Below are 21,985 nucleotides of genomic sequence, written 5' to 3' on the forward strand. Positions count from 1 at the left end.
CAATATAATTGTCGTTGTTATAATGGAAAATCATTCACTTTTCCATGAACTATATCCAAAGGTACCAGCCATCTTGTAAAAACAAGCTTTAAACTTTTAGTCACCAAGATAATGGGAAAATAGCGCTGTCCTAATAATGATGTGAATAGTGTACTGACTTTCAGTGAATGTTGTAATCTCATCCTGTCACGTAATATTACCTTCTTCATCTATGAAAACATAGACTATGGGGATAGCCAATTGTTGATGATGGTTGAATGGAGATGAAAAAGGTCTCTTACCTGTTCTCTCTCCTTCCATACATTTGACATTTTCAGGAAGTAGAAGTTTTAAAAAATGGCATGCTTCATTTTCATGAAGCTCTTGTGTTCTCAAGTCTTTTCTAGTATAGTCATTAAACTGAAGGTTTAAGTAATGTCTACCTTAGTTGGAGAATGTTGTAATTGGTTGCACCGCCTTCTGCATCAGCTGTGAGCGCCGCCAGGGGGCGCCTCAGGCTCCCGGGGCATGTTTGGAATCCCCACACTGCTGACTTGAATGTGAGGTTTTCTCTTTTAAAAATTCAAGACAAGGAAAGCATTTAGTAAGCTAATCTGTGATGATATGAAAAATGTTCATTCTAGGGTCTTTAAGTTTTTATTATTTAGAATTGCTTCACCTTAGACATATTGGCATTTTTTTAACTTAGTGGTTATTTGTATTTATAGGTGAAACTTGTTTTTAGTCTACTTCAAATTAGGACTTGTTTCTTTCTTTCTTTCTTTTTTTTTTTTTTTTTTTGGAGACGGAGTTTTGCTCTTGTTGCCCAGGCTGGAATGGAATGCAATGGCATGATCTTGGCTCACCACAACCTCTGCCTCCTGGGTTCAAGTGATTCTCCTGCCTCAGCCTCCCTAGTAGCTGGAATTACAGGCATGTGCCACCACGCCCGGCTAATTTTTTATTTTTAGTACAGATGGGGTTTCTCCATGTTGGTCAGGCTGGTCTCGAACTCCCGACCTCAGGTGATCCGCCCACCTCGGCCTCCCAAAGTGCTGGGATTACAGGCATGAGCCACCGCGCCCGGCCAGACTTGTTTCTTTCAAAGAATGGGAGCCTTTTTGTAGTAACAAGGTTATTGTCATGTTTGAGGCTGAGGGAGGTAAAAATGTTAAACTGAAAATCCAATAAAGAAAAGTCGGCCGGGCGCAGTGTCTCATGGGTCAGGCACGGTGGCTCACAGTAATCCCAGCATTTTGGGAGGCCGAGGTGGGCAGATCATGAGGTCAAGAGATCAAGACCATCCTGGCCAACATGGTGAAACCCCATCTCTACTAAAAATACAAAAAATTAGCTGGGCATGGTGGCAGGTGCCTGTAATCCCAGCTACTTGGGAGGCTGAGGCAGGAGAATCACTTGAACCTGGGAGGCGGAGGTTGCAGTGAGCCAAGATCGCGCCATTGCACTCCAGCCTGGGCAAAAAGAGGAAAATTCTGTCTCCAAAAAAAAAAAAAAAAAAAAAAAGAAAGAAAAGTCGATTTCATTTGAATAAAGAAAAAATATGAAGATTTCCCCGTTGGTGCTTTATTATTAAATTATCTTTTTACCAATATTGTAAATTATGCTTTCCCTAGTACCAAGAAGTCTTTTTACAACAATCTTAATTTTTAGACTAACAACTTCAAGCCATTCTGTTGTCCTTTTCGTGCTATTATAATTTGATTACCCCCCTGTTATTATTGACATACCCCCACTGTTCGCTGATTTTTGGAGTGCTGAGACTACATGAAATTTCAAGATGGCAAAGGCTCAGGCACTCTGAATGCATTTTGTGAGAAATCTTAGTCTGACTGTCAATTGTGTGCTTGCTTAGGCGACTGTGGTAAGGTCTTCGTTGCACTTAACTGCCTTTGTGAATTCTCTCTGCATCACCAAGATACCCTAAAAAGGCCATAGAAGGTCTCCGTAGCCCAGCACTGGGACCCTCAATTGTGCTGCAAGATCATACCCTTCGATTTAATCTCACCCAGAATGCCCTGAGGACAGCTCGAGAAGCTTCCCAGGGAAGTGAAGGCCAGCCCCAGGCTTGACTTGAAAGACTCCCAGGACTTTTCCACTAAGACATGTAGGTGGGGTGTGCTTCTCAAACCCTCAGGGCCCAGTGATGTCCCAAAGAATGCCCGAAGCTCTCAGACAAACAAGGCTCATGTTCCGGAAGGCAGTGGATCAGCAGTTAATGGGAATGAAATTCCATACTCATCAGGCGCAGGACTTTAGCCTTCTGCCTCCAGAGGCGGTGCACACGCAGGCTGCCTAAGTGTTCAGAGGAAGGCAGGCCTCGTGGAGGAGCTGGGTCTGCAGCTGGGCCCTGGGAGAGCAACGGGAGTTAGAAAACTGAAGGAGAGGGGACGGGACACTTCAGGAAGGGCGCTGTCATGAGGACAGGCTTGAGTACAGAGATCTTGGCCTGTTTGGATGGCTAGGGAAGAAATATCCTGGAGCGTGAGGGTCACTCTGTTAAGTAGTGGCGAGACAGGAAATTAAACAGGGTGGAATGAAGGTTGGGGCAGAACACAGAAAGCCTCCTCCTTTCGGCTGTGGGAAAAGAATGGTGATTTCTTGAAGAGAGAAAGAAAATAGTGACATAATGTGTGGGAAGGTAGCAGTCGGTGTGCAGGATGCTTTGGATAAAGAGCTCAGGGAGGGAAGCAGAACGGATTGTGAGACCACACGACAGCAACCCAGGGATGAGGCAACAGGAGCGTTTGGCGGAGTAGGAAGGCCCAGATGGCTGCGAAGGAGAAACGTGTCCAAGAAAGGACCGATAAGACCCGTTGACTGCATTGTTGAGGACAAAGAGGAAAGGAGCCAGACGCAGTGGCTCACGCATGTAATCCCAGCACTTTGGGAGGCCAAGGCAGGAAGATAACTTGAGGCCAGGAGTTGGAGACCAGCCTGGGCAACAAAGGGAAGCCCCATCTCTACAAAAAAAAAATAATAATAATTAGCCAAGCATGATGGCCTGCTCCTGTGGTTCCCGCTACTCTGGAGGCTGAGACAGGAGGATCACTTGATCCCAGGAGTCTGAGGCTGCAGTGAGCCATGATTGTGCTACTGCACTCCAGCCTGGGTGACAAAGCAAGACCTTGTCTCTTATAAAAAAGGACATTACAAGATGCCAGGAGCCCAGATAACTGGGACTGGTGGAATCTTTGCAGGGTCTCCACATACAGCCACACATGCCCTGTGGTAGAACTCCAGGGGTGCTGTTCACATAGACCACGGTGACTGTCCCACCTCCTCAAGTGGTACAGAGACAACCTGAAAACCTGTGTGTAGCGGCCTTACCTCTGAGAGAAGCAGAAAGTTGAAAAAAACTATTCGTTTTGAAAAAAAAATCTGTGTGCTTGGCTTGAGAACCGTTGCAGCTTCGGGGACAGTGGAGAAGTCTCCAGCGTGGAGACTGTACAGGGTCACAGAGGGCCCAGGCCTGAGAGGCAGATTTGAAAATCATCAGCCTACAGGGGCTATCTTTTGCTTTAGCTATTTTAAAAAGAAAAACTGAGTTCCTTAGCACATTAGGTAACAGACGATCACAGTTGGTTACCGTGCATAGCGGTTTGGTGCACCGTAGGCAAGAATGATGCACATATTGATAGTAAATCAGACCCCAATTCTCTGAAAGGGTTTTAAATAAATGGAACTTAGGTTGGAACTTAAAAATCATTCCATTTTACCAAAAAGCAATATATTTAAAAAGGAACAAAGGAAACAAAAGTTTAGATGAATAACAGTCCTAGAAAACCTTCTTGGCGATTTCCCCCCCTTCCTCCCTCCTTTTCTCACTCATCTTTGAAATGAAGTTTCTGGTCCTTTTCTCTGTTCCTTACAAAGGAGCACAATATTGAAAAAGAAAACACTACGCCCACTCTCAGAGAGCTAAATCTAGTGTATGAAGGGGATTGTGTGTGTGAGTGTGTGTGTGTGTGTGTGTGCGCGTCCTAATAATTTCACTAGGCAGTAGAACATTTTCAGTGTGCAGTTTGCAGTATTACCTGTTCCTCACTGGAGGAGGTGAAGGATTACGAATTTGAACTCTGGCTGGCAGTCAATGTGAGGCAGGTAGCACATGCCACTGGGATCTTCACGTGTCACAGTCCTCTGCCCTGGAGATCCAACTGCATCTCCTCGTCCCCTAGCTGGGAGCTGTGGAAATGGCCATGTGTCTGGTGGTAGAGAATCCTCATTTCTTTGAGCTCTGGGGGAAATGCCACTGGCTTTTGTAGTGGGTGGAGAAATCACCATTCAGCCTTCGAGCCTTTGAAAGGGAAGTAGCAGGAAAAGTCCTTAGGAACCCAAAGATTCCACATCCATTCTTGCTGTCTTTGGGGTTTGTCAGTGGCCTCTGCAGGTGGCCCCACTGGCCCATCTGTTAATGTGCTGCTCCACCTTGCGTTCTCTTCTCAGGGGGGAGACCTTTTTGATGCCATTACTTCCACTAACAAATACACCGAGAGAGACGCTAGTGGGATGCTGTACAACCTAGCCAGCGCCATCAAATACCTGCATAGCCTGAACATCGTCCACCGTGATATCAAGCCAGAGAACCTGCTGGTAAGAAGAATTCCACCTACAGGGCATCCTGAGTTCCAAGCACTCATGAATGAATATGAATATTTCTTTTTTCTTTTCTTTCTTTTTTTAAAAATTTACCTTTAAGGTTAATTTCCAGTTAGCCTTCAGGAGCTAGTTGGAAACTAGCCTTTTAGGTTGATCTAGATGAGTTAATGTGCCCTTAAGAACACCTGATTTATTAGCAAATAAAAACCAGGCACAAGAATGGGAATGGAACTCGTGAAGGGTGGGGCTGTATTGAACTCCTTGGGCTAGGACAAGATAGCGACAAGTTACACAGACACGGATGTCATTTATCTTAGGCGCTTTTATGTTAGAAAGTTTTTACTTGCCAGTTGGAGCAACATAGTGAGACCCCCATCTCTGCAAAAAAAAAATTTTTTTTAATTCGCCAGACATTGTAGTGTGCGCCTGTAGTCCCAGCTACTCAGGAGGCTGAGGTTGCTGGAGGATGGCTTGAGCCCAGGAGGTCAAGGCTGCAGTGAGCTGTGATCACACTACTGCACTCCAGCCTGGGTGACGGAGTGAGACCCTGTCTTGAAAGAAAGAGAGAAAAGAAAGAAAAGAAAAGAAAAATAAAAAGAAGTTTTTACTCGGGGAAAAAAAAGGAAGCCCTTTTAGACTTTTTCAGAGTCTCCTAAGTTTACAGCTCAATAATATGATCCAAAACCTAAAAGAAAAAAAACCTATAATTGGTTTTTAACACTCTAGCCCCTTAGCATAAAAGCGATTTTGAAAAAGACTAATTTTTAAAAACAGAGACATCCTTCCCCCAACTTTACACTATTTGGTTTGCTTTTCATGTACTCCACATCTCTGGGGAAACCTTGAGAGATATCCACAAAAGCAAATGGGGGTCCTTCCTCACCCAGTTATTAAGGGGAATACATAGGAAAAAAAGAGATAGGGACTAAGTATGGGGTGCTTCACTGGGAAATATGGGAGTAATATAAATGTTGCTGGCTCTTCAGGCTGGAATTTTAATGAAATATATTTCGTTTCTATATACTGTGCATATATATATATGTGGATATCTTTTCCCAGAGATGCTAGTTCTTCTTTTACTTTCATTATCCACCCCTGAGCATCATGTATAGTATATGAGTTCTGTTACTTTGCCCATCTCTTCAGAAATCTGGGAAAAGAGGATTCTCTTTCTAAAGTAGTGTTTCTCCAGGGTGGTCTAAAGACTCCCTGAATCAGAATTATTCCCAGATGCCTGTTAAAAATGCAAATTTCTGGGCCTGGATGCAGCCCCACCAAATCAGAATCCAGTGACCGATGACAGCTTGCAGAAATCCACAAGGCAGCCACCTCCCCCAGGTAACCCGCATACACACTCAAGTCTAAAAGCAGATGAGCCACCCGACTCCCATGACACAAATAAAAGCTAGTGAGATCCGCGATGATGGAGAACCATCTATGTGCTTGGCCCTGTGCTAATGTGTTGACAGTCGTTATCTCGTTTCATCCTCACAGCAACCACATTGGGTAAGTTCTATTACTGTCTCATTTCATAGGTAAGGAACATGGATACCTAGAAGTTAAATGACCTGCCCACGGTTGTAACAGCTCTTAAGTAGAAGAGCCAAGATCTCAACCTAATTCTGACTTCCAGAGCCTTAGCTCTTACCACTACACTACAGTAAGCTCTGCATTAAGGAGAGGTTAACTGAGTACTTGCTATGTGTCGGGTACTGCGCGAGGGAACAAGAGAGACACATGTCTTCATGAAGTTGGCACTGAAGCAGAAAAGATAAGCATTCAAGAAGTAAATATGCACACAATTAGTTCATTGCAATTATGCTGGTAATCTTGTAGCTACTGGCTAATAAAAGGCAGCCGAGGTCAAGTGACTGAGCCCTGACTTAATTGCACCTTAAATTCCTCATCTTCACAGTAGCCTAAACATTCTCTTCTGCATAGTTACCTCCATCAACTGCACCAATTTTCTCTCATCTGCACTCATTTTTCCTGTGTCTTGAATTATGTAGGATTGTCTCATGGGGACGGACTTACAACTGAGCCTTTGTTTAAAAACTTCTCTAAGCACCCATACTTCAGCGATTGAAAATTTAAGTTTCATTTTCTTTCCTTTTTGCTTTTGCTGCTCAGTTTTGTGTACCCATTGTTCACTTACTCCTCGCTGAAGTGTTATCTATTTCTGTAAATGCCATAAGTGATTACATTGGAGTGCACTTTTACTAAAATTACAGTTTACATGATACTTCTAACGTATTATGCTCATTCAAATATATTTTACTTTAAATTACCACAAAAGAAAAAAAAGAATGTTCTTTCCTTTCTTTTTCCCTTTTTTTCTAATTTAAGAAGCTGAACTATATAGAGAAACAATTGCAGTCATTTATAATGTAGGTTTAAAATATCTATATGAAAAACTAAAGAGATTTTATTCTCCTTTACAGTGATTTCTGATGGTAGGGATTAGGGGTTGGTGAATTTTGCAGGGAAAAATCTATTACAGGATAAAATAGTTCAAATAAGTTTAGCAAAACTTAACACAACTTATTCTGTCCTGGTTTAACAAAACTAGGATGATGTCACTAATTGCACATGAGACCACTGTTGATTTCACATTCTGTGGAGAGTTGTGGAAATAAGAGAACCATCACAGAAGGTAGACCCTCACACACCCAGGATTTATAGTCAGACGGACAAAAGTTCAAAACCAAGTGGTCCACTCTGCCACTGACTGGTCTTATGACCTTGAGGAAGGTACCTCCTTCAAGCCTTCTTTAAGGAGATTTGATGACGATAACATAACTTTAATTTCCTCTTTAAAATTTCCCCTTTCTTTGTAATTAAAAACGAAATTAAATTATTCCTAAAAATAAAACTGCCTAACGATAATATATGTAGTGAAAATCACTTTTTAACCCTTTTTTTTGATATTGCTTTAGAAATTTTACTATTCACCCACGCGTGGATTTTGCCACCTCACGGCAAAATGTAAAGCTATAGACTATTTTTTGAAAATGTTATAATAAAGTTAATGTAAAGATTTGGAATCCATTTACTTATTATAGGGAAACTTATCAAATATATAAAAAGACCTCACAGCATACTTTGTTTTACTACTTTATTAAAAGGCTTATAAAACCCTTCTAAATTGTAAGACTGACAACAAGATTTTTGTTAGCTAAGTGTTAGGTTAATATTTGTTATAACTAGCAAAGTATTTTTAATACATATCTAATTCAGCTATAGATTTCATTGTGTGCAGTATAATTGTGTATATAGAACTTTTAGCGTTTTTTTATTTTTAATTCTTATAGAACAGCATAAAAATGTAGCCTGGTCTTAAGGATCTATATTGATTGTATGAATGATTTATTTAACTCTAGTGTTTGGTTGGGTTAAAGTATTTTGATGAGAAAATATGATTTGACTTACAGGAAAGTTTTCAGCCACATTTTAGGTGAAAACTGGACACTGACCCAATAAAAACTACCTCTTATAAATTTATTATTGTATTTAACTAAAGTTTTTCCCCCCAAATTGATCATGCCCATGATTTTATATGGTTCTTATTGCTTTACATGTTGTCATGCCTGGTACTTAATAATTGTATGGACAGGTGGACGTCAGAGTGGATGAGCGGAGTGAGTGAGTGAATGAGTGATACTTCTTTAAACAGAGGACAGAGCCTCCTGGCAAGCCCAAAACATTCCCAACTGGCCTGTTAGACGGAGTTCTCACACTGGCCTCAGTATAAACTTCACTGAGCAGTGGGAGAAAGTATGATGCTTCCCCAGATGGGCTTAGGCATGGGACCACTGTGTATGTATGCGTGTATGTGTATATGTGTGTGTGTATGTATGCCATGATAGCTCATGACTAAAGGAACTTTTTGCTTAATTAAAAAAAAAAAAAAATTAATACCTTCAGTTTACCCAAGTCACCACTAGATGGCAAGCTTGTACCCTTAGCAATTAAAAACCATCAGTAGCAGCTTGTGTTTCTTCCAGAGACCTGGGCAGGTCTTTCAAAAATGTGTACGCAGATACCTCCTCCTTATGAAAATTAAATGTTCACTAACAAAACTATAACTCACAGCACTAGTTTTTATTAGATTCCAGAAACAAACATAGTCATTTTCTTCAAATATAAACGTTCAAAATTCTTTTCCCTCCCAAAGTCCCCAAGACCCTGTAGGAGAAAAACTGCCTCTCTTTGGCTAGAAACTCTGTGTTGAAGTGTTTGTGCCTGCTCCCAGCTGCCCATCAAAATGACACGTGCAACTCATGGTCCTTGTTTTCACGCAGTGGATTATATCTAGCAATAAGCTAGTCCTGTTCCACCCAAGTGATGATGACAGGTTGTGCTCCAGTTCTTCCTAGTTTTCAATTCCATGCTCACAAGATAACATACTTCCTTCACCCTAATCCCATGACTCTTAATTCCCCAAATAAGTCCATTTGGTGATAGGATAGCTAACTGCACTGGCGGATGGACAAGATGAGTGCCACAGAGAGAATTGGTCTAGAGGTCATGGACAAAAACACAGAACTTGAGCCCTCAGAGTGTATTGACTAATAGATTGGAGGTTACCCAGAGGAAGGGAGCCAGTGATCTTCTGTGAGTCTGGCCCCAATCCTGCCCTATTCATCATTACCAGTGACTTCAAATGAAGATGAATTATTCCAATGACAGAAGTGAGATCCAAAAATAGTTTTGGCTCTATAAAGGTCCAAAACTGGTAAGAAGAAATTAAACAAGAGATAAACATAAATCCCTAGAGACTAAGTTAGTTTTGCTGTAGTTGTGTTATTGTCAATTTCAGAAACAATAATGGAATCCTTGGCCTGACTGCAGGTTAAAAGGCTATGAGTTGACCTGGAGAAGGCTGTTCGTTCAGTGTGAGTCTCAGTATGACAAGGCTGCTAAAAATATTCATATGGGCTTAGACTTCTTTCCCTGAAAGAGTCAGGAGAGTCCTTGGTGCGGCTTACCATGTTACCCCTTATGGTAATAATCTGAACACATTCTGTCTGGGCCTGGGGTTGACCCAGAGAAGGGATGCATCACTTGGAGCATGGTGGTTCTCATCAAATATAGGAAAGGCTGCCACATGGAAGACGGGATAACTTTCTTGTACTGTATATGACAACACGGAACTAAAATTAAAGAGAAGATGTTAGCGGGCAAGAGATTTAGGGTTAACTTTAGAAAAACTTTTTAATAATCTAATTTCTTTGAAATTTAAATGTCCTTTATTACTGGTAGCTTGTAGTCATTGTAAGTGTCCAGGCAGAAACTGAACGATCCTTTTTTTGGGGGTGTTTAGAAAAAAAATTCTACTCTCTGAATTGGTATGGAAGTTGAGGGAAAATAGAAGACACAATATTTTCCCAAAGCATTATTTAGTGCCATAATTGGCCAGTTACTGTACTAAGTGTTTACTGGGCCTCTTGTTCAAAGACCTGTGATTTCATCAGGGAGGTGAGGACAGAAAGGAAAAGGTATCCCTTTAAGAAGACGTTGATTTTCACCTTGTGTCACCTTGGTGGGTCTGTGTTTGTCTACTTCACTGCTCCTTTCTGCTGTCATTAAGAGATGACACTCATTTCTTTCTAAAATGACACAGCCTTATCAGACTAGCAAAAATTAAAAATAACATACAATGATGGCAAAGTTAAGAGGATAACAGTTATCTCATATGTGTTGGTGGGAGAGTCACTTGGCGGAACCTGTCAGAGAGGCAATTTGGTAATATATAACCAAAACCTTCAATAACGTGTGCCTTGTGACCAAGTAATTCTGCTTCTAGAAATGTAACCTAAGAGGAAAAAACTGGATATGTAGCTATCCAGAGGGATGTTCATGTCAGGGTTTTGCAGTTGGGGAAAAAAAAAACCCAAACAGTATATATGGAGATAACTTATCTCAGGGCACTGATGAATTAAATAGTGGCACAATGGTGGTTAGACCACCAGTAGTGGCAGGACATGCTGGTTAGACTCTTGAACTCAGACATATCTGAGTTTAAGTTCTGGCCTTGCCACTTATTTGCTGTGTAACACTGAGTAAATTACTTTACATCTTCGAATCTCAATTTTCTCATCTGCAAAATATGAGTAAGTGTGCTAAATTAATAGGGCTGTTATGAAGATCAAATGGGCCAAAATGCACGTGAAGTCTTCATCACGATGCCTGGTATGTCCTGTGTGTGCAATAAATGACAGTGGTAATAGTAGCTGTTGGGATTACTAATATGGTGCATCCATATAATGGAATATCCAGCAGCCACTGAGAGTAATTGTATAGATATATGTGATTCACTTCGGAAAAACATTCAGGATATGTTGTTCAATGGAAAAAGAAGGATAGGAAAGAGAGAAAGAAAGCTCTGGAAGTCCATGTCCCAAAATATGAACAGTGTTTATTTCTGAGTGTCAAGATTACGGGTGAGTTTAGTTCCTTTTCTTCTGTAGTGATCATTTTCCTACCATGACATATTGGATAATAATTGTGTGACCGAAATGTAATAACATTTTTTAAAATTTCAGTAGCATTGAGTTCCCACAGTTTTGGCAAAATCCTGGGATGTATAATTCCTAACAGAATCCGGAATGTGCATGTTTTGTGTATCTCGCTGCAGCTGCATAGAACTCCTTTTAAGATAGTTTCATGACTGTTTTAAATTGAGGGTGAGAATCAGGTTTCCTGGAGTTTCCGTTCACTTCTCCATCTTCCCAGATATCTCCAGTGTAGTAGTGAAGAGCAATTTTACTTTTTCGTTTAATTACCTCTCTTCTGACTTACTCCTTTCTGACATCTGCACAACATTCATTGTTTTTATTATTTCATTTAATTTTTGATTTCATAAATATTTTACATGTAGGTATAAATTTTTTTATTATGTTTTTCCAGGAGATTTAATTCAAAAGTACATGGGCCATAAAATGCATTCTACAAAATAACTCCCTGCTTAAATGTTGTTATATTTCATTTCTTAAAGATTAAAGATTTAAATTTAATCCATTTTCCTCAGAAAGCATCATAAAGGCCATATACTGTAGCAGGAGGAAAATCAATGTCTTTTTAAAGGGATACCATATATGTTAAAAAGTAAATTGACGTTTTTTCATGGCTTTGTCAATTTCATGCCACTTTTGTTCAATTCTATTTGGTGAAATAATTTTTAGTACCTACTGAGCGCCTCTGTTAAATAGTTTTCAGTAGTTACTAATAATTCATTAGCCAGTGTTTCATCAGGGTTACCCTTGGATTCATAGAAACATTGAGAATTACATTTGTTCCAACACATCTGTTATATTAGTCAGCTTTTAGTGCCATATTATGGGAATCTCAGAAACCTTTTGACTGGGTTCAGGTTATCTGTGAATTTTCATATTATTTTATGGCCACCGGCTGCATTTTATGACTACATATTAAATGTTTTATTTTTTCAAATAACTTTTCCAAATGGTCTCAGTTTCCCATCCAAGGGAAATCAAGCATATGCCTAAAGATCTACTGCTCAGTAAGTTGCAGCTAATGCAAAACCCCAAATAAACAAAAAAGAAACAAAAATAAAACCCTTCTTTCAAAAACAATCCTGTGCAAAATACCAGTGTGCCCCAAAATCTACATACCTGACCTTTCGTTATATCTGTTCTTGGTTGAATATGCCTTCAGCTTTTAATTGGAACCTTTTTCATAATTGTTGCCATTTAACACATTTAGTCTGTCAAATCACAGGATGTCTTTATAGCCATATAATAAACCCTAGAGAACAACTTCTCTGACTGTAGCCATCTGCAATGATCACAAGAGTAGCTTACAAAATACTGACAGTCTTTATGGTAATAGGATACATATGGCAGCCCACAATTATGTGTAGCTGCATTCAATTAGTGTTGTACAATTACACAGTTTTATTGCTTAGTTAAAACAGTGAAAGCACTACATACTGGGTAATTTGCACTAATCCCTGTCCCTTTAATAGCCCCTCAGTGTTTAAAATGTGGGGGAACATCTATAGTACTTAAAGGACCAGGGATGAACATTAAATCATACCTCATGTTGTGAATACTCCTTGACTGACAATTAATGTACTCCCACTTCACATGTGGGTCACATTTTATAGTGGCTTTAAAATACAGTTACGGCAAAAAGTTCTTACACCAGAGCTCCACTAGCTGGACCAGCCTGTCCAAGCCTGCACTTGCAGCCTGCTCATGCCCTTTCTGAAAGATGGTCAGAATAAGGAGGAACACCAAGTAACAAGTCAATCCAGAGGGCAGTCTAAGCCAAGGATTTGGCGGTTTCAATGTGAACTTGTTAGGAGCCTTTCTGATTTCTAACTTTTAATTAAAAATTTAGTTCAAAGTGAATTTATGGCTGCCATTTGGAATAATACTTTCTGGAGATGGTTTTGTGAGGATGTGTGTGTGTGTGTGTGCATGTGTGCGCACATGCAGGCTTTAAATGGATGTATTTAGCAATCTGTGATTTTTTAACAAAGGTTTAATTACATTTTCAAATGGCCTCAGTCATGCCCCTGTGTAACTGGCTCAGTAAGAGATAAGGGTGCACGCAGCTCAGGCTGCAGCAGGTGCTAATGAAGAGCCCCCGTTGTGAGAGGGCTTCTTAAACCACTGAGGGAAGGGCTCTCCCACTGGAGAAGAAACACTGAAGTATATTCTTCTCCATCCTCCTCCCAAAGTGTTGACAGAGAAAAAAACAGAGTGACCTTGTTTCCTGCCCTGCCTGACAGCGAGTTAAACAGAATTCCAAACTAGAGGACTGGACATTTATTCACCTGCAAAAACTTTTTTTTGCAGCATTTCAAATGTACTTGTGTCTAGATATGGTTTCAGTTACAGGCAATTGGCCTTTGTCTTTAAGCTCTTATTTTCTCTCCTAAGCATCCCTTGAACCTCTTTATGTTCACAAAAATCCTACTATGTGGTTTTTAAAGCAAAAAAAAGCGGGGCAGGGCACTGTGCAAGTGATTAAAAGACCACTGTACAGGGAATAAAAAGAACATCACAATTATGGTTCTATGTATTTCAATGGTTTTCATTTTTGTAGACCTATTATTACTTTTAATAATACTTTTGTATTAGTACTCATTGTCTTTATTTTAAGGAAGATTTTTAGTGATTTTTTCTTAGTTATTGAAACTTTGAACTATATTGTTCATTCATATTAAATATAATTGGTCTATGGCTATATGTTAGATGGAATTTCTATTAAAATGTAGATGTTCGAAAAGAAAACTTTTCCTACATGTAGGAGAATTACAAGGTCATATTTAGAACTAAAATGGGACTTATGACTGAATCCACCAACATCTGCTTTTGTCAAACTTTTGAGTACAGTTAGGTGATGTAGATACTGTGTTTAAGAAAAAAGCTACAGAATTCCTGCATCAAGGGGGTTGAATAAATTACAATCTGCATCACCTCACAAAGCACACAGAATGAATGTCTGGACCTAGCAGAACATCAAAGCAGGAGATTATTTGGCATTTTAGAAAGGTTATTGTTAACAAAATGGGATTAAGGAAGTAAACAATTCTGCTCTGCCTCGGAAATCAACTAGACCATCTACTAGATGTTTCCATCTCAGATTTCTTTTCGTGAAAAACATTTGCTTGTCATTTGGATGACCAGAATGGCTGACATGGTAAGACTACAACTTAGGGGTTTCTTTTGCCTAAGAACAGTTAGGCTGGGGCCGATGTTGTGTTTTGCAGCTGTGATGCCTCAAAGTTTTAAACTTAACTCTAAGTGACCAAGGCTGGACACCTGCTTCATTAAGTAAGGAAGAAAATGTCCATCCCAGATGACAGCTGGGCAAAGCCACATCTGTGAGGGACATATGGCTGTTTTTGCCCTAACAACTCCATCACAGGTGACCTCACAAATCTTCAGATACCTGCTAGAGGGCAGCCCAAACTGGATCCTGATCAACAGCTCCTGGGAATAAGACTCCATGCTATGAGTGTGGAGAAAATGTAAAAGAATATTTTCTGCTCAGAAAAGATGCAGTCTCTCAGATAGGTGGATCTGACTGCCTGCTTCTGCCAAAACTGTTGGATCCAAGTGATCATTGCTGATATTGCAGCTTAGCTGGCCAAACATCTGCACTTTATGTGGCAGTGAAATGCAAAGTTAATCTACTTTTTCCAAAGGAAGGCAGACATGGCGTGTGAACAGTAGCGGTGCCCCTGATGTGTGGAGATGTGCCTTGCTGTGCAAAAGATTCAAACTACTGCAGCAAGTACCAGATGATCACAGAGTGAGAACAGGAGAATATGCAAGCCTTGGCTTGCTGGATCAAGTATCTTGATGTACATGGAAAACTTGGCTGCTTCCTTGAGGCATTTCCTGAAGATTGCCCTTGCTGGAATTACTAGCCTTTTACTGTGGTTTTCTTTTCTTAATCTTATTCATTCCAACAGAGGGCACTCAATTAGGATTCTGAAGGCCCTTTCATCTTTTCTTTGAAATAAAATAAGTTATTTGGGATACTTTTTAGAGCAGCTCCATTTGTTTTGATCGTGGCTGGAATTAAAGGAGTATAAATACTTGCCTACAGTCACATGCATCCTTTTCTTGATTTGTTGGGTGAAGGAGAGAAGATTTTTACTGCCTTAATAAGGGAAACCTGGACAGGATGCTGACTCTGCACCTGATAAATCTTTCCAAATTGCCACAGGTGAAATGAAATGTTAATATCTCTTTCAATTATTAATTTAAGAAATGTAAATAGATCATGTTGAAAATACGAGGCACTGAAAATATTTTACTATAAGTATAGTTTTTTTGTATTTAGTTACTAAAGAATTGCATTTTTAAAGTTTCTTTTTTTTTTTCCAGACAGATTTTCACTCTGGCAATGAATGAGATCAAGCAATGGCTTGATCTCAGCTCACTGCAACCTCCGCCTCCCGGGTTCAAGTGATTCTCTTGCCTCAGCCTCCCAAGTAGCTGAGATTACAGGTGCCCGCCACCACACCCAGCTAATTTTTGTATTTTTAGTAGAGACAGGGTTTCACCATGTTGGCCAGGCTGGTCTTGAACCCCTGACCTCAGGTGATCCACCTGCCTTGGCCTCCCAAAGTGCTGGGATTACAGGCGTGAGCCACAGCTCCCAGCAAGTTTTCTTAATATATTAAAAGGAAGAGATTGTTTTCATAAATCGGAGACACCGCACTAGGGACTTTCTATGCTTCATTTTATTATGCAAATCAGTTTTAATTATAGACAATATCAAATACAGATAAACAAAAGGATTAAGAAAACCTGTAATCCTACCACCAAGAGACAGATACATTGGCACTGTGTTCTTTCAGACTTTTTCTTTTTTTCTTGTATGTACTTTTTTTTCTTTAATGGACATTTTATAAAAACCAATCTGAAAACTGCTCTGCTCATTTCCCAAACATAATTCAATAACTATAAACCCATATCGCCATTTTAAGGTCATGTAACCTCTCGTTGTATGAAGGTACTATAATTTATTTAATCAATTTCCATTTGCTAGGTGTTCACCATGATTCCAGTTTTGCAGTAATCTAAAGGAAGTAAGCTATTTTGTATGTATATCCATTCTTGCATAATTGCCTAATTTATTTTTTACCTTCTATACATTAAATTTAAACACAGTGTTCCTCATTTCTTCAAGAAAGGGCTTTTGAGCTCTTGGTTTTCAGACAATTGTGCTTTTTACCTTTGTTTTAGGTGTATGAGCACCAAGATGGCAGCAAATCACTGAAGCTGGGTGACTTTGGACTGGCCACCATTGTAGACGGCCCCCTGTACACAGTCTGTGGCACCCCAACATACGTGGCTCCAGAAATCATTGCAGAGACTGGGTAAATGCTTCTCTTATGTTTAAGTGCTGTGCTTGCAAAAGAACTAGCCAGCTTCGAGAATAGGAAAAATAGTACTGCTGTGCCCTATCCAGACATAATTAGCTATCAGGTTTCTTTTACTCTTTTTAAAATTTTATTTTATTCTTTAACATTTACAGTGGGAGCCATTTTCTCTGTTTTCCCAATCTGTTTTGTCAATTACTGCAATCTTAAGGCTTCCATTTGGTCTTTGTTAAAGGTAGAACAGAAGTTATTAACCCCAGAGTAAAAAATGTTCAGACTAACAGAAACACACAGCGATGGTAATTAACTCTCATTTGGAGATAAAAGAAGCAGACACTGCCGTGTGCAGTGATTATAGTCTCCTGCGGTTATTTCTCTCCGCTGCCCTTATCCTCCAGTCCAGGTCCCATTTGGGACCTCTCGGGGATCCATTGATTTTCCGTGGAGTACAAACACCCTTAGGCGTCAGGGACCATTGGGAATTTCCTGGTTTCTGTGTGCAGAATCAGGTGAATGTGGGGAGAAGGGCAGGGTAGCCTATTCCTTACTAAGGCCCCACAATATGCCAGGCCTGAAACTCCTTTACTTCTTACTCTTCCAGTCGGTAGTTCGATTCCCATTTTGCACTTCAATAAATTGAAACTCTAATGGGTTAGATACCGTGCAAGCTCATGATTAGTTTTAGTGGTTGAGTCAGGATTTGAACTCAGGCCAGCCTGAGTCAAAGACTCCTTTGGTAAGAAGCCCTATTTCTTACCAAGGGCCATAGGCAGGCTCTGAGATGCCATCCTTAAGCAGAAGGAATAGGGGGGTGGGGCACTGAGGGGAGGCAGCCCTACTTTTTCTTCTCATTAGCAGTTTCAGTCCACAGCTGGGAATCTAGGTGGCACTCTCCCCTGTGACCAGTTGGAGATAGTTTTTCGGGGTTTTGTTTTGTTTTGTTTTTTGCTTGTACCATAGACCACAAGGGCAGAAAAACCAAACAGATGAGGAGGGAATCCCAATAGGGGAATTCCTGAGGTGAGATGTGAGGGAATGAGGACTTTGCTACTTGGCACATTTGAATGAGGTGGGAGCCCGCATCCATAGCCTTGTCTGACCTCCCTCAGGTGGGGCTGCCTGGGGCACAGCCATACTTCCTACTGGGACATGCTCTGCTTGCTGCTGGGAGGAAGTGGTGGGTCTTGAAGACCATATTGGGGACCAGCTCTGACACTAACTGTGTGATCTGAAGCAAAATTACTCACCTGTCTGAACCTGTTTTCTCTTCTGTACAATAAGCAATACTTGTCTTGTCCAACAAAGTATAATCATGTATGTCAGTGCTCTATAAATTGGAAAACATTCTAGAAATAATTATTATTCCTGAAGTGAGGGAATTTATCTCAAGGGCCCGTCCTTATCTCAGAATTGTTATTACTGTAATAAACCTTTTTGCTGAAACCCTTTATTTACTGATATTTACAAATAAGTCCAGCAATGCCTTCCTTTGATTTTTATTCCTGCACCTTGGTCTTTTTTTAAATTATTATTTTTTAAACTTTTTCTTTGAACTCTGTTTAGGTGGTGGGTTTTAGTTTAGTGTTTGTTGTTGGGATTGTTATTTTGTTTGGTTCTATTTTTGGCTTGGAGGAGGAAAGTCATCGATTTTACCAAGCTGCATAATTTGTCCGAGCCTGACTCTCCTAACTCTAACATCCCTTATTTTTCCAGATACGGCCTCAAGGTGGACATCTGGGCAGCAGGTGTAATCACTTATATCCTGCTGTGTGGTTTCCCTCCATTCCGTGGGTATGGGCAACAATCTTTTATTCAGCGCCGACAAAGCATTTCTCTACTCTCCGAGTGATCCATTAGCCCTTCTTGCACAAAGGAGCCTGCGCCAGGAAAACAGCACAAGAACTTCACTTGCAATCCCTGTTGTGTCATGCATGCTAATTTATATGCCTTCCATATTTCTTCCCCATATCATTAAAAACTCATTCTTTCTTTTTTTTTTTTTCTTTTTGGTTTTGAGACAGAGTCTCTCTTTTGCTCAGTCTAGAGTGCAGTGGCAGTGTCAGCTCACTGCAACCTCTGCCTCCCAAGTTCAAGCAGTTCTCCTGCCTCAGCTTCCTGAATAGCTGGGATCACAGGCGTGTGCCGCCACACCAGTTACTTTTTGTATTTTTAGTAGAGATGGGGTTTCACCATGTTGGCCGGGCTGGTATTGAACTCCTGACTTCAAGTGATCCGCCTGCCTCAGCCTCCCAAAATGCTGGGAATACAGGCGGGAGCTGCCGCACCCGGCCCAAAAACTCTTCCTTAATTTACCAAAACACTTCCACACTGACATTTTTCAATCAGTTAAAAACACACATTTTTACACATTTATGGGGGGAAAGGAAGGGCTCCAGTGCCTGAGACTGAAAAGATGAACACTGAGTTGATATCTGAGTGCTGTTTTTCCTTGTTGTCGTTCACCTAAACAGAAGTGGTGATGACCAGGAGGTGCTTTTTGATCAGATTTTGATGGGGCAAGTGGACTTTCCTTCTCCATACTGGGATAATGTTTCCGATTCTGCAAAGGTAGGTGTCCAGTGCCTTCCTCTTCCCTATATTCTGTGTGTCTTAACGGAATTATTTATTCCAAATCATTGTGTGCAAAGAAACTAATGACATCATAAGCATGATTTCTGTACACATTTTAGTTGTAATTGCTAGGTTTTCCAAGATTTCACAGTCATCAAATCATCTGTTCCCAGACATCCCAACAAGTACTTACCAAGCATCTCCATCTGCTGCCTTCATATCTCTCAGGTGCCATTCCAGTGACATTGCTGTAGCCTCTTGCTGTGCCCCACCCTCGCCAGGCTTGAGCCCAGCTTAGATTTCTATATGGCCTGTGGTTTCACCTCTCTCAGCTCTTGACTTAATGACTTAATTTCTCAGTGAAGCCCTCCCAGACCATCCTGGTTCCAATTGCATCTCTTAAACCTTACCTGGCTTGCTGTATCCTACTTGTCTGTTTTATTTTTCTCCAGAACACTTACACTTGCGTGTCCATCTGGTATGCCATCTAACTACCTATCTCTCTACCCAAAAAAAGATAGATATAAATAGGTAGGCATATCTTCTTTATATAGTTAATTTCCAGACTCTCTCCACTGGAATGCAAATTCTGCAAAGGCAGGGATTTTTATCTATTGTGTCCATTGCTGTACCATCACTGCCTAAAGTATGACCAGTATACTGGTGCTCAATATATATTGAATAAATGAACAAGTATATGAATGAATCCATCAATTAATCAGAGGGAAGAAAACTCAACCTCAACGTAGGTTGAAATCATCAAGAAAGACTTTATGGGGAAGCTATGATTTAAGTTGAACCTTGAATAATAGCCAGGATTTAGAGGCAGAGGGGGAGAAAAACACAAGATTCATGGTTTTTATCCCATGAAACTAAAAGATCGTCCTTAACATGGATGAAGGTGATGGTTGCACAACAATGTGAATGTACTGAATGTCAGTGAACTGTGCACTTGAAAATGGTTGAAGTGGTAAATTTTATGTATATTTTACCACATTAAATAATATTTATAATAAATCAACTTCTAAGAAGGCTGTAAAAATCTTACATTGAGATGTTTGTAGACTTTGAGGAGAAAAAGGAAAACCTTTTCATTGCTCTTTTTGAAATTTATATTATGTCTCCAAGTGCTGACTTAAATGTTTGAAAATTTGAGAAAAATGTTCTCAATAATTATCTTGAGAAATAATTATCTTTTGATTGCTCAATGTTTATGCCTTTGCTTTTGCCATGTCCTGAATGTGAGTTCCCTTTAAAAGCCAACCCCTCAGACATGACCACTTTGTGTAGAAAATGATGCATATGGAGTGCAAGTCTCTCATTTTCTTCAACTGTCCAGGAACCTGCCAGAAAGGGAGTGTCAGAGAAAGGTGCAGGCTAAAGGAGATGGGACGATACAGCTGCAGGGCTGGGGGCTCCTCAGGAACCTGTCCAGCTCCGCATGCCATCACTGCATGACCTGAGAGCTCACAGTTACTGACAAATAGGACCATCTCCTACACCTCCATAGCAACTGCAAAGGGCATCACACACAGCAGATACTTTCATGAGTTCTGGTCCAAGTTAGAAAGTGAATGAAGAAGACTGAGTGAACTCTCTCCCTCAATGAAATTAAATCACCCCCTTCCCGAGTGGTACTATAAAGCCTGTGTATGTAAGGAACTGGATAATGCATATCTAACCATTTTGTGACATGGGAACTTCTAATCCAAAGTGGACAATTGTATAGCATACTCATCGTTAAGACCCAGGTAGAGCATTCCTGGTCCAAGTCCACTTGAGCTCATGAGGAAGTTCCATTAATTTCAGGATGATGAAATTGTTTACCTCTTAATAGTTCTATTTTTCTTTGTATTGATTTGTCTGGAAATTTTTGAAGCAATTGTAACATATTTCTTTAGAATTCTTTAGGTACTAAAGGATCCATTCTATCTTGCCACCTAGCTGTTGACAATTCTGTGTCTTTCCTCATACCTTTCTTTCAAACCTAAGTATGCTGTCTTGAAATTAGGGGGAAAATTTCATTTTTCCTTTCAGCTGCTAAAGTGAAATTTTAAGTAAAGTATTTTTTTAAATGTGACTTCTATATTAAACTAATTAATAAATATGTCTTTAACATGCAAAATGCTAGACAAAGAAAGGAATATTAATTCCTTAACTTGTATAATTTCTTTCCTATTACAAACATTTTTATGAAATTGATTCTGATATTAATTTAATTTTTCTTCAACCACAAGCTATGTATTTACAATTCCAAGTGCTTACCTTTTTTAACTTTTGAAGGTGATAAATAGCCACAGGTAAGTGGAGTTGATATATTTAAGATTTAGAGCTTTTACAAGTGCTTTTCGAAACTAAAAGAGAACTCTTGCATTTGCACACATCCAGCTTTTCACCTTAAATTCAGACAAATGGACTCTAATGTTCCCCTTCACAGGAGCTCATTACCATGATGCTGTTGGTCGACGTAGATCAGCGATTTTCTGCTGTTCAAGTCCTTGAGCACCCCTGGGTTAATGTAAGTGACTCGCACCATTTCCTATGTTCTCTCCTAACATTCCTTTTAAAAATCAGTTGAAGATTTTCTAATGTTATCGCCTCCTTTTGAAAGTGTTGTGGGCCAGGCGCAGTGTCTCACGCCTGTAATCTCAGCCCTTTGGGAGGCCAAGGTGGGTGGATTTCCTGAGCTCAGGAGTTCGAGGATAGCCTGGGCAACGTGGCAAAACCCCATCTCTACCAAAAATACAAAAAATTAGCTGGGCATGGTGGCACAAGCCTGTGGTCCTAGCTATGAGGAGGCTGAGGTGGTAGGATTGCTTGGCCCTGGGAACCAGAGGTGGTAGTAAGCCAAGATCGTGCCACTGCGCTGCAACCTGAGTGACAGAGTGAGACACCATCTAAAAAAAAAAGAAAAAAGGGTTGTGTTTCATTTTGTTCCCCCCGCCC

General features: G+C 40.3%; 1 protein-coding gene across 6 annotated transcripts in view; it reads left to right on the top strand.

Annotated features, from left to right (window-relative positions):
* The window catches only part of DCLK1 (doublecortin like kinase 1), a 359,833-nt gene that overhangs the window by 301,082 nt on the left and 36,766 nt on the right, over positions 1 to 21,985 (top strand). For all 6 annotated transcript variants that reach the window (XM_032150479.2, XM_032150476.2, XM_032150475.3 and 3 more), the window contains 5 exons: positions 4,447 to 4,593; positions 16,332 to 16,465; positions 18,182 to 18,259; positions 18,940 to 19,036; positions 21,477 to 21,557. In XM_032150479.2, coding sequence (XP_032006370.1) covers positions 4,447 to 4,593; positions 16,332 to 16,465; positions 18,182 to 18,259; positions 18,940 to 19,036; positions 21,477 to 21,557 — 537 coding nt within the window. The remainder of the gene's footprint in view (positions 1 to 4,446; positions 4,594 to 16,331; positions 16,466 to 18,181; positions 18,260 to 18,939; positions 19,037 to 21,476; positions 21,558 to 21,985) is intronic.

Source organism: Hylobates moloch, unplaced genomic scaffold (genome assembly GCF_009828535.3).
Source record: "Hylobates moloch isolate HMO894 unplaced genomic scaffold, HMol_V3 SCAFFOLD_4, whole genome shotgun sequence".
NCBI lineage: Eukaryota > Metazoa > Chordata > Mammalia > Primates > Hylobatidae > Hylobates > Hylobates moloch.